The following is a 13,616-nucleotide window of genomic DNA, read 5'->3' on the forward strand; positions in this document are numbered from 1 at the left end:
GGTTCCTCTGCCTTTTCTAAAACCAGCTTGAACATCAGGGAGTTCACAGTTCACGTATTGCTGAAGCCTGGCTTGGAGAATTTTGAGCATTACTTTACTATCATATGAGATGAGTGCAATTGTGCGGTAGTTTGAGCATTCTTTGGCATTGCCTTTCTTTGGAATTGGAATGAAAACTGACCTTTTCTAGTCCTGTGGCCACTGCTGGGTTTTCCAAATTTGCTGCCATATTGAGTGCAGCACTTTCACAGCATCATTTTCAGGATTTGAAACAGCTCAACTGGAATTCCATCAGCTCCACTAACTTTGTTCATAATAATGCTTTCTAATGCCCACTTGACTTCACATTCCAAGATATCTGGCTCTAGATTAGTGATCACATCATCATGATTATCTGGGTCGTGAAGAACTTTTTTGTATAGTTCTTCCATGTATTCTTGCCACCTCTTCTTAATATCTTCTGCTTCTGTTAGGTCCATACCATTTCTGTCCTTTATCGAGCCTGTCATTGCATGAAATGTTCCCTTGGTATCTCTAATTTTCTTGAAGAGATCTCTAGTCCTTCCCATTCTGTTCTTTTCCTCTATTTCTTTGCATTGATCGCTGAAGAAGGCTTTCTTATCTCTTCTTGCTATCCTTTGGAACTCTGCATTCAGATGCTTATATCTTTCCTTTTCTTCTTTGCTTTTCCCCTCTCTTCTTTTCACAGCTATTCGTAAGGCCTCCCCAGACAGCCATTTTGCTTTTTTGCATTTCTTTTCCATGGCGATGGTCTTGATCCCTGTCTCCTGTACAATGTCATGAACCTCATTCCATAGTTCATCAGGCACTCTATCTATCAGATCGAGGCCCTTAAATCTATTTCTCACTTCCACTGTATAATCATAAGGGATTTGATTTAGGTCATACCTGAATGGTCTAGCGGTTTTCCCTACTTTCTTCAATTTAAGTCTGAATTTGGTAGTAAGGAGTTCATGATCTGAGCCACAGTTAGCTCCTGGTCTTGTTTTAGTTGACTGTATAGAGCTTCTCCATCTTTGGCTGCAAAGAATATAATCCAACTGATTTTGGTGTTGACCATCTGGTGATGTCCATGTGTAGAGTCTTCTCTTGTGTTGTTGGAAGAGGGTGTTAGAAAGTGGTCCACTGGAGAAGTGAATGGCAAGCCACTTCAGTATTCTTGCCTTGAGAACCCCATGAACAGTATGAAAAGGCAAAATGATGGGATACCAAAAGAAGAACTCCCCAGGTCATTAGGTGCCCAATATGCTACTGGAGATCAGTGGAGAAATAATTCCAGAAAGAATGAAGGGATGGAGCCAAAACAAAAACAATACCCAGTTGTGCATGTGACTGGTGATAGAAGCAAGATCCGATGCTGTAAAGAGCAATATTTCCTAGGAACCTGGAACGTCAGGTCCATGAATCAAGGCAAACTGGAAGTGGTCAAACAAGAGATGGCAAGGGTGAATGTCGACATTCTAGGAATCACCAAACTAAAATGGACTGAAATGGGTGAATTTAACTCAGATGACCATTATATCTACTACTGTGGGCAGGAATCCCTCAGAAGAAATGGAGTAGCCATCATGGTCAACAGAAGAGTCCGAAATGCAGTACTTGGATGCAATCTCAAAAATGACAGAATGATCTCTGTTCGTTTCCAAGGCAAACCATTCAATATCACAGTTATCCAAGTCTATGCCCCAATCAGTAATGCTGAAGAAGCTGAAGTTTAACGGTTTTATGAAGACCTACAAGACCTTTTAGAACTAACACCCAAAAAAGATGTCCTTTTCATTATAGGGGGCTGGAATGCTAAAGTAGGAAGTCAAGAAACACCTGGAGTAACAGGCAAATTTGGCCTTGGAATGCGGAATGAAGCAGGGCAAAGACTAATAGAGTTTTGCCAAGAAAATGCACTGGTCATAGCAAACAACCATCAGGAACTTTGAAATACCAAGTCGTACCACTCACATGCCCTGGAGGGTGCAAGGCACCCCTGGGGTGACACAGTGAGGTCCTGGGTAGAGAGTGAGAGCTCATGAGCAAGCTTGGACTTGGGATTCTGCCCTTTTGAGGTTGAGAGTGGGGTGTCTAGGATTTTAAATGTTCACTCTTTATTGATGAATTTAAAAAATGAGAGTGGGAATTAAAGTGCGGGAAAGGAGAAGCAAGCAGTCTGTGAGACGGTCTGTTATCAGGTCAGCCAGAGCTTTCTGAAAGCAGGAACTTCATGGGTGGGGTGGCCTGGCTCTTTATCTCACCGTGTAGCTGTCACGTGTTCACCAGAGATGGATGTCTTTGGCATGGATATCTCCAAAGCTTCATGTCAGGCACTTCTATTACAGTAAAAAAAAAAAAACAAAAAACACCCCCACACACACAAAACAGAATTATCAGTGTTAACACATATAGCCCCAACCTTGGAACCAGCCATTTCTTCAGTTGGTTCCTTTTTGGGAAGAAGGATATTAAAAAGCCAAGGCCTGGATGAAGGGGGCCAAAAGACACAAACTTCCATTATAAAATAAATTATACAGTAGGAGTAACTATAGTCACCAGACTGCACGTTACATTCTCATGAAAGTGAAAGCCCCTCTGTCGTGTTGGACTCTTTGTGACCCCATGGACTATACAGTTCATGGAAATCCCGCCTGCAACGTGAGAGACCAGAGTTTGATCCCTGGGTTGGGAAGATCCCTTGGAGAAGGAAAAGGCTACCCACTGCAGTATTCTGGCCTGGGGAATTCCATGAACTGTATTGTCCACGAGGTCGCAAAGAGTTGGACGCAACTGAGCAACTTTCACTTTCATGAAGGTATAATGTCCAGTCTGGTGACTATAGTTAATCCTACTGTATTGAATACTTGAAAGGTGATAAGACAGTACACTTTAAAAGTCCTTCCCACAAGAAAAAAAAATGTAATTGTGTATGTTAAACAAAACTCCAAGAATCAGGGGCTAGAATGCTCTTTGCTACCAGTGTGTCATTGCTTCCAGGGCCTCTCAGCCTACAGAGTTAGGGAGTGTATGTATCTGTGTGTGAGTGTGTAAACACATGTCTAATTATTCCATCATATCTCTATATATTTAAAATATAGTTTTTTTAAAAACAAAGCCCATCACTGTAGATTCTAATTAGAGCTGTGTAATTTAGAGATATGTCACTGCCCTTTTAATTTTTAACAGGTGGCTAAACCCCTTGTTTAAAATTGGTTATGAACGGAAATTAAAACAAGATGACTTGTACACAGTGCTTCCAGAAGATCGCTCCCAGCATCTTGGAGAAGAGCTGCAAGGGTGAGCACAGACATCAGAGAGAAGGGGAGGGAGAGTGAGAATTTCCATGTGGGGCTAAAGGTGTGCGGAGTCTTTGCTTCCTCTGGGTTCTTCTGAGCCTCCTCCCCTGACATTGCACGCTCACCCCTTCAAGCTGACCCCAGGCTTAGCCCACTTTGGAGGCTGGGGGAGCCCGTGTTCCCGCCGAGCTCTGTCCCCGGATGTAGGGTCCCTGGAGGAGGGTGTCTGCCCTCTTGAGCTGTTCATGACCTGTGAATCCAGCAAATTATGGCAGGAACTTGTTTCCAGAATCTGGAACTTCTCCCTCAAAGCCTGGTCTGGTGCTTTTTCAGGTGCTTCGGTCTACACTGCTCATCCTTCAGGAGCCCTGTGAGCAATTAGCCATCATTTATGGGGCAACCGCAGAGCGCCCTGTAGTAAAGGCTTCTGCTCCGCCCTCCCCCTTTTTACCTGAGCAGGGCTATTCTTTACTGTGCTTTGTTTCTCATCACAGGTACTGGAATCAAGAAGTTTCGAGAGCCAAGAAAGACGCACGGGAGCCCTCTTTAATGAAAGCAATCGTCAAGTGTTACTGGAAATTCTATTTCGTTTTGGGGCTACTTATGTTTCTTGAGGTAAAAGCTTTTCCATGTTGTGCATTGCTTCTCAGTGTATGCAGATCATTGCTGATATGGATGAGATGGTGGGGACAGAGGACAGTGGTTTAAGGTCTGAAGATAAAACTTGTCTGTGAATCATGATGTAGTTCAGCGGTTGTATTTACTTCTAGAATGGACAGGTGCTTAAAGACAAATGCTCCAGGGGATTACTATTGGGTTGGCAAAAAAAAATTCTTTCAGGTTTCCCATACCAGCTTATGGCAAAACTTGAATGAACTTTTTGCCAAGCCAATATTTTTCTTTTAACCTATTAAAATATAGTATTGTGGAAGGATGGCACTATCAAGAAAAGACATTTTATACCATACTAGAAGGAAATGGCAACCCACTCCAGTATTCTTGCCTGGAAAATCCCATGGATGGAGAAGCCTGGTAGGCTACAGTCCATGGGGTCACAAAGAGTTGGACACGACTGAGTGACTTTACTTACTTAGGACATTGATAGTGTTCAGTAAATGATATAAATGTTAACAGTTATCCTTGATTAGCTCTAGTAATTTTCTGGTGGAGTCTTTAGGGTTTTCGATGTAGAGGATCATGTCATCTGCAAACAGTGAGACTTTTACTTCTTTTCCAATTTGGATTCCTTTTATTTCTTTTTCTGCTCTGATTGCTGTGGCCAAAACTTCCAGAACTATGTTGAACAGTAGTGGTGAAAGTGGGCACCCTTGTCTTGTTCCTGACTTTAGGGGAAATGCTTTCAATTTTTTACCATTGAAGATAATGTTCGCTGTGGGTTTGTCATATATAGCTTTTATTATGTTGAGATATGTTCCTTCTATTCCTGCTTTCTGGAGAGTTTTTATCATAAATGGATGTTGAATTTTATCAAAGGCTTTCTCTGCATCTATTGAGATAATCATATGGCTTTTATTTTTCAATTTGTTAATGTGGTGTATTACATTGATTGTTTTGTGGATAATGAAGAATCCTTGCATCCCTGGGATAAAGCCCACTTGGTTATGGTGTATGATCTTTTATAAAATCAACACACAGAAATCCCTTGCATTCCTACACACTAATAATGAGAAAATAGAAAAAGAAATTAAGGAAACAATTCCATTCACCATTGCAATGAAAAGAATAAAATACTTAGGAATATATCTACCTAAAGAAACCAAAGACCTATGTATAGAAAACTATAAAACACTGGTGAAAGAAACCAAAGAGGACACTAATAGATGGAGAAATATACCATGTTCATGGATTGGAAGAATCAATATAGTGAAAATGAGTACACTACCCAAAGCAATCTATAGATTCAGTGCAATCCCTATCAAGCTACCAGCGGTATTTTTCACAGAGCTAGAACAAATAATTTCACAAGTTGTATGGAAATACAAAAAACCTTGAATAGCCAAAGTAATCTTGAAAAATAAGAATGGAACTGGAGGAATCAACCTCCTTGACTTCAGCCTCTACTACAAAGCCACAGTCATCAAGAGAGTATAGTGCTGGCACAAAGACAGAAATACAGATCAATGGAACAAAATAGAAAGCCCAGAGATAAATCCACACATCTATGGCCACCTTATCTTCGACAAAGGAGGCAAGAATATACAATGTATTAAAAACAATCTCTTTAACAAGTGGTGCTGGGAAAACTGTTTAACCACTTGTAAAAGAATGAAATTAGAATACTTTCTAACACCATATACAAAAATAAACTAAAAATGGATTAAAGATCTAAACCAGAAACTGTAAAACTCCTAGAGGAGAACATAGGCAAAACACTCTCCGACATAAATCACAGCAGGATCCTCTATGACTCACCTCCCAGTATACTGGAAATAAAAGCAAAAATAAACAAATGGGACCTAATTAAAGTTAAAAGCTTCTGCACAACAAAGGAAACTATAAGCAAGGTGAAAAGACAGCCTTCGGAATGGGAGAAAATAATAGCAAATGAAGCAACTGACAAACAACTAATCTCAAAAATATACAAGCAACTCCTGCATCTCAATTCCAGAGAAATAAACGACCAATCCAAAAATGGGCCAAAGAACTAAATAGACATACGGATGGCTAACAAACACATGAAAAGATGCTCAACATCACTCATTATCAGAGAAATGCAAATCAAAACCACAATAAGGTACCATTTCATGCCAGTCAGAATGGCTGTGATCCAAAAGTCTACAAGCAATAAATGCTGGAGAGGGTGTGGAGAAAAGGGAACCCTCTTACACTGTTGGTGGGAACGCAAACTAGTACAGCCACTATGGAGAACAGTGTGGAGATTCCTTAAAAAACTGGAAATAGAACTGCCTTATGACCCAGCAATTGCATTGCTGGGCATACACACAGAGGAAACCAGAATTGAAAGTGACACGCATACCCCAATGTTCATTGCAGCACTGTTTATAATAGCCAGGACATGGAAACAACCTAGATGTCCATCAGCAGATGAATGGCTAAGAAAGTAGTGGTACATATACACAATGGAGTATTACTCAGCCATTAAAAAGAATACATTTGAATCAGTTCTAATGAGGTGGATGAAACTGGAGCCGATTATACAGAGTGAAGTAAGCCAGAAAGAAAAACACCAATACAGTATACTAACACATATATATGGAATTTAGAAAGATGGTAATGATAACCCTGTATGCGAGACAGCAAAAGAGACACAGATGTATAGAACAGTCTTTTGGACTCTGTGGGAGAGGGAGAGGGTGGGATGATTTGGGAGAATGGCATTGAAACATGTATAATATCATATAAGAACTGAATCGCCAGTCCAGATTTGATGCATGATACAGGATGCTTGGGGCTGGTGCACTGGGATGATCCAGAGGGATGGTACGGGGAGGGAGGTGGGAGGGGGATTCAGGATGGGGAACACGTGTACACCCTTGGCAGATTCATGTTGATGTATGACAAAATCAATACAATATTGTGAAGTAAAAAAAAAGTTTTCCTTGAGAAAAAGAAGATCCTAAAACCTCAAGGAATATGTGCCTCCTGGTATGGAGGAAGTAAACTTGGACCTGAGCCCAAAACCTAAGACATTTTATAATCACTCAGCAAGCAATTGTTAACTTGGCTAGGACACATCTGATAAATGCTTTCCTAAGAAGGGATCATAGCCTCTCCTGTTCCAGTGGAACAGGACCCAGGGCAGGAGCTGCCAGAGCTCCAAGAGCACACCCTTCCCTGGGCTGCTCCCTCTTCATGGGCCAGGTCACCTGAGTCAGAGACCCCCATGGGGAGGAGCTTCAGCTTCACCATGAATCGTGGAGAATCCATGTACCATCAGTGCTAGTTTCAGTCCTGGCTGTGGGGGTGGTTTGCTGGTTGAAGGGAGAGTCTTGGTATCCTGGAATTGGCAGAGAGTGTAGGAGGGGATGTGCAGGAGAAAACCAAGGCAGAAAGCTGTGAGGTCAGTGAGCTCCATGACCCTGAAGATCCTGAGTCAAGGCCCCCCAGAAGACAGTCCACCTGGGGACACAGTGCTGTCAGCCCCCTGTTCTGGCTGAGCCTGCTGGAGGTCTGCTGCAGACCCCCCTGGGTGGCTCATGCTCTCCGTGGTCCCTTAGAACTGCCTAAGGACATGGGCAGCCTATGCATGTCTGAGGGCAGGATGGATGGAAGATGCAGTTGCTGTGAAAGGGGTGTTTTAGGTGGAGAAGGTGTGAGCTGTCTTCAGTCCATTGTGTTGGGGGTGAGGTGGGTGGGCCAGGCGGTTTACAGGTGGGTGGCGTGGCTTTTGTTTAAAGGCTGTGCTGTATTGAAGGGCACTGTGGGCACTGGGCAGCTGGGCAGGTGAAGTCCACCCCACACAACTGGAGAGACAGAGAATCTGTCAGCTCCCAGGTGACTGGGTCAGGAAGTCAGATTTGGGACCTGAATGAGGGTAGAGTTCAGGTGTCCATGTCCCCTGGGTGCCAGATTTGACTAGGATGTTGATGCTAGAAGCAACATCATGCTGTGTTCAGATAGACCAGGAGCCCTTTAACCTTCCCCTCATTACCATCCTTAAGTGGTGATAATTTTAGATAGCATAAGATCTAAACTCAGCGTAGGACTCTCTAAAACATGAACACATTTACTTTGTGACCTCCTGCCCTCTTTTAATTCTTCTGGTGCACAGAACGACTCATGGGTTACCCATGGTTTCCAGACAGTGCTGTGACTAACCACAGCACAGGCACTCTGGGCAGCACTAGTGGGAAGAGGCAGGGTGATGCTAGTCCAGGGTGAGGCTTTAAGGGTTAGGATTTCAAAGTGTGAAACCTCTGTCCTGTGAGAATTGAGGAGTGATCACAATGCTTGGGGAAGCCAGTACCAGGCTAATGTTCAACCTGGAGCACGTCCAAGTCCCCCTAATTAGAACAGAACAGCCAGCGAGTTCCCAGCACCTTGGCCCCTGTGTGCACCCCCATGGGGACCTTGGGTGAGGAGAAGGAGAATAGGTCTCCTCCTGCCTGGGGCCCTCAGGGTGGAGAGGAGGATCCTAAAGACTCTTCCTGGACCAGAGACACAGAGACCACCTCCCCAGGTCATCATGGCTTCTCTCTGAGAGGTGAGGTTTTCACCTGCTGGTGTGTAAATGCGGTGACCTTGAAGAGCCTCAGTGGGTTCACTCACTCCCGACCCTGGGAACCTTAGAAATGGCTGGCCTCATCTAATCACTGACCTTTATCCAAGGCCACTTTTGCTGGTTGTCTCTGTTTTAGGTAGAGGCTATAGGAAGATACATATTTGTATAAGTCTTCGATTTGGAGCTCAACTGATGGGCAGGGAGTAAGGAGAATCATCTGAGTCCCAAAGTGGGCTTTGTGCCTCGACTCAGGGCTGGTTCCCCAAGAGCTAAGTGGTCTTTGCATTTATTTCCCAACTCTTTCTTCCATGTATCCCTCACTTCTGCTCGACCTGGGAGGCTGAGGAGTGGCTGCTGGTGGCAGAGATACTGTGGGCTCAGAGCAACCACTGAGGACCACACAGCAAGGGAGAGCAGGAGGGGGCACTGAGCCAAGCAGCCAGGGACCTGCAGAGCAGACCTGTCTTGCTGATTCTTGAGAGCATAGCATTAGCCATCAGATGTCAGTAATATCCACAGTGATGACCTTGAGGGTGGTGCTTTTCAATTCACTTAAAAAATGTGTTTTTATTGTCTCATTGAAAAAATTTTTTTTTAAAAATTGAAGTATGATTGACTTACAATATTATATTAGTTTCAAGTGTATAGCATAGTAATTCAATATTTTTGTACATTATAAAATGATCATGCTGATCAGTCTAGTTGCCCTCTGTCACCATACAAAGTTATTCCAATATTATTGACTGTATTTCCTATCTTGTACATTACATTCCCATAACTGGAAGTTTGTGCCTCTTAGTCTCCCTCACCTATTTCATTCATCCTCCAATCCTTCTAAATCCATTCTCTTCAATAAGTCAAGGAAATAGATGACTCCTTTTTAAAAAGATTGCTTTCATAATGGTGAAAAATTCAAAATTCTTCTTAGAAGTGAAACTTCTAATTACTGTCCAGAAAAGTTGATTTTTAGAAGTGACTTTTCTCAATAGTTCTTGTTCTGCTATGATGGCCTATAAACAGCAATGAGTTTTCTAAGCCCTTTGTGAAACCAAGCTCTGCCATTAAGGATAGGATAGATCTCTTCCCAGGACTCCTGTCTTTGTGCAAACTGTAGAAATCTTCACTAATTTTTTGCTTTCTGATATGACAAGAAATTTCTGGTTTATTGTTACATTCAAAAAAGCTGGGCATCTGAAGTACAAATTTGCCCCAGCCCTGGAGTCTCCATTTCTCCAAGCAGCCATGGCTCCTTCTAGTGGGAAATGGTATTTAGAGACTATTGTCTGGGCACTAGGGATGCTTGTTGCTGTTGAGTTGGCTACTGTTTCTCAGCTTTGTCATTGTACAGAGCTAGAATACCTTTTTTTAAAAAATAGTAAACAGACCTTGAGTTTATATGGGTATTTCCAATCTAAACCAGATTCAAGACAATAGTATTTTTACTTTATCTTTTTACTCTTAGATGGTTATCTCTTTTCCTCTCATCATCTTTTCTCTTTTCTGCCATGCTTAATGTTGGCTCAGATGGTAAAGAGTCTGCCTGCAGTGTTGGAGACCTGGGTTCCATCCTTGGGTTCGGAAGGTCCCCTGGAGGAGGGCATGGCAACCCACTCCAGTATTCTTGCCTGGGAAATTCCATGGATAGAGGAGACTGGCAGGCTATAGTCCCTGGGGTCACAAAGAGTCAGACATGATTGAGCAACTTCAGTGAATTGCAGTTCTCAATGATACCGACATAATTATTCATTTAAAAATCTTTTTTAAAAATCTTATAATATCAACACTATTAACCATAATGTGACTTTTGGAAGTGTATTGTTGTTGTTGTTGCTGTTGATATTGTTCTTAGATAGATATATCACACAGGGAATGTGTTTTCAAATTTTTTTTAAAACCACTTTTAATAATTCGTTTTTATGTAATTGCCAGCCTACTGGATGGATATAGTTTTTGTTTCATTTTACTCTGGAATTTTAGGAATTGATTTTGAAAACTTGATTGTTTTATAATTACAATTCTGTATAATGTTTTCACAATTCCAAAGTCAAATCAACAGAAGAGGCTGTTTTAAAAGAAGACTGGTATCCTTGTTCCATTCTAATTCTTCTCCCTCTTTAGATGTAACATTACAAATTTTGATTTATATTTTTATTTTGTAAATACTATATTTTATAAACATTTAATTTTTTCCTGTGGTTTCAAATGAAAGGTCTGAATTTCATCTTTGGAGTCTCAAGAGCTTGGGTTCATAAGGAATTTTCTTAGAAGTATGATATGTAACATGGAACTCAGGTTTAAACTTTCTGTGGTACTTGTAAGTCCTTCAAAGCAGGTTCATGGCACCTCCAGGCCCAGATGCCCTGATGATGCAGGAGAATAGCTGATGCTTCCATGGGATTAGTTTCTACATCCAGAATCTTCCAGGGAGAGGGAACTTCAGGGTCCATCCTTAATCAGTTGAACCTAAACCAGTTTCTGGAGGCTTGCCTTCAGGTTTCAGAGTGCTCTTAATCCCTCCCAGGTGATGCTCAGGTGCAGTCAGGATGAAGACCACTTTGTCAGGAGGAGTGAAGTTATATTTAGAATCCTAGTGATTATGATTTTCCAAGAGTCATTTATTTTTCTCCTTAGCTCTGGATCTTTCTCAACTGTGCTATCTGTCACCTGTTCCCCCATTTCTGAAGATAAATTGTCCCTTCATTTCTCCCACAAGCTCATTTTCTTCTGCTTATATATTTCACTCAAGCATTTTTTGTCTTTGTCTGATATAGGCTTTTTCTGTTTTCTGTGTTTTCTTAACTTTTCTCATGAAGCAGAGATGGTGAAGCTGGGTAAGAAACCTTTTAAGTATGTGTGGAAATGTAACGGAGAAACTATACTGAGTGGGGAATATTAGCACTTAACCCTGTGAAAATTTCCCCTAAGAAGCAGGAAATAGGGCCCAAAAGTCAAGTGCTATCAGGAGGCTGAATACAAAGGACTCCTCCAAGAAATGTCTGCTTCAGAGACTCAGATTCTTGTAGAACTTTGATCAAATGTTGTCATATTATATTAGACTCTTTTAAAAAAAATCTTTCATGGCTTCATAGTTGTGAAGAATTCCTATAAAGATATAAAAACTCTATTTTTCAATGGTTTGTGGAAAGAATATTCAAAAATCAGACTGATGTCGAAGATGAAGAGTTTAGGGGAACAATTTTTGATCTTGTGGCTGCCTATCCAGAAACTTTTCATTTGGTTAGTTTCAAGATTGATAGGGAATATTTTCTCAGTTGTTTTATTCCTTACTAGTTGAGGTGAGGATCAAGAATAGACAGAAGAGTAGAAGCTGTAGGCTACGGACTGGCATTACTCCTTAGTGAGTCTGCTCATCTGGGTTATTAAAGACTGTCTTTCAGGAGATAACCCTAGACGCTTAGGCAGTAATGACCTGCCTTTATTTTACACTCTTTTTGCTGAATTTCTTGCATTTATTGATATTCTTTTAGGTAGGTGACATTACTCTTACTCCTCCTGTAATTGAAACGATGTTATGATCAAATAGATGAGTAACAGACAGCTGAGTAACAGCCCACAAATGTCCGTCTAGTCAAAGCTGTGCTTTTATATGATATTATACATGTTTCAATGCCATTCTCCCAAATCATCCCACCCTCTCCCTCTCCCACAGAGTCCAAAAGACTGATCTATACATCTGTGTCTCTTTTGCTGTCTTGCATACAGGGTCATCATTACCATCTTTCTAAATTCCATATATATGTGTCAGTATACTGTATTGGTGTTTTTCTTTCTGGCTTACTTCACTCTGTATAATCGGCTCCAGTTTCATCCACCTCATTAGAACTGATACAAATGTATTCTTTTTAATGGCTGAGTAATACTCCATTGTGTATATGTACCACTACTTTCTTAGCCATTCATCTGCTGATGGACATCTAGGTTGTTTCCATGTCCTGGCTATTATAAACAGTGCTGCAATGAACATTGGGGTACGCGTGTCGCTTTCAATTCTGGTTTCCTCTGTGTGTATGCCCAGCAGTGCAATTGCTGGGTCATAAGGCAGTTCTATTTCCAGTTTTTTAAGGAATCTCCACACTGTTCTCCATAGTGGCTGTACTAGTTTGCATTCCCACCAACAGTGTAAGAGGGTTCCCTTTTCTCCACACCCTCTCCAGCATTTATTGCTTGTAGACTTTTGGATCACAGCCATTCTGACTGGCATGAAAGTGTACCTTATTGTGGTTTTGATTTGCATTTCTCTGATAATGAGTGATGTTGAGCATCTTTTCATGTGTTTGTTAGCCATCTGTATGTCTTCTTTGGAGAGATGTCTATTTAGTTCTTTGGCCTATTTTTGGATTGGTCGTTTATTTCTCTGGAATTGAGGTGCAGGAGTTGCTTGTATATTTTTGAGATTAGTTGTTTGTCAGTTGCTTCATTTGCTATTATTTTCTCCCATTCAGAAGGCTGTCTTTTCACCTTGCTTATAGTTTCCTTTTGGGAACACGTGTACACCTGTGGCAGATTCATGTTGATGTGTGGCAAAACCAATACAATGTTGTAAAGTAAAATAATAATAATAATAAAGCTGTGGTTTTTCCAGTTATGTATGGATATGAAAGTTGAACTATAAAGAAAGCTGAGCACTGAAAAATTGATGCTTTTGAACTGTGCTTTTGGAGAAGACTCTTGAGAGTCCCTTGGACTGCAAGGAGATCCAACCAGTCAATCCTAAAGGCGATCAGTCTTGAATATTCATTGGAAAGACTAATGGTGAAGCTGAAACTCCAATATTTTGACCACCTGATACAAAGAACTGTCTCATGGGAAATGACCCTGATGCCAGAAAGATTGATGGTGGGAGGAGAAGGGGATGACAGAGGATGAGATGGTTGGATGGCATCACTGACTCAATGGACATGAGTTTGAGCAGGCTCTGGAAGTTGGTGATGGAGAGGGAAGCGTGTCATGCTGAAGTCATGAGATCACAAAGAGTTGGACACTATTGAGCAACTGTACTGAACAGACAGCAGTGATTCCCCCCAAAAATCAGAGTTTTAGGACACTTTGGGATGGCAGGTGTTATCACTGGGCTTCTGGTGGATACCCCC

The 13,616-nt window shown here is 41.5% G+C and overlaps 1 protein-coding gene across 2 annotated transcripts in view; it reads left to right on the forward strand.

Moving 5' to 3' along the window:
• The window catches only part of LOC106991387 (ATP-binding cassette sub-family C member 4-like), a 589,015-nt gene that overhangs the window by 178,250 nt on the left and 397,149 nt on the right, over window positions 1-13,616 (forward strand). The window contains exons 2-3 of one of the 2 annotated variants that reach the window (XM_042255004.2): window positions 3,193-3,303; window positions 3,797-3,917. The exons of the other annotated variant lie outside the window; for it this stretch is intronic. Of the exons in view, the coding sequence (XP_042110938.2) occupies window positions 3,193-3,303; window positions 3,797-3,917 (232 nt within the window). The remainder of the gene's footprint in view (window positions 1-3,192; window positions 3,304-3,796; window positions 3,918-13,616) is intronic. 2 annotated transcript variants of the gene reach the window in all.

This window comes from Ovis aries, chromosome 10, assembly GCF_016772045.2.
Source record: "Ovis aries strain OAR_USU_Benz2616 breed Rambouillet chromosome 10, ARS-UI_Ramb_v3.0, whole genome shotgun sequence".
NCBI classification, from domain to species: Eukaryota; Metazoa; Chordata; class Mammalia; order Artiodactyla; family Bovidae; genus Ovis; species Ovis aries.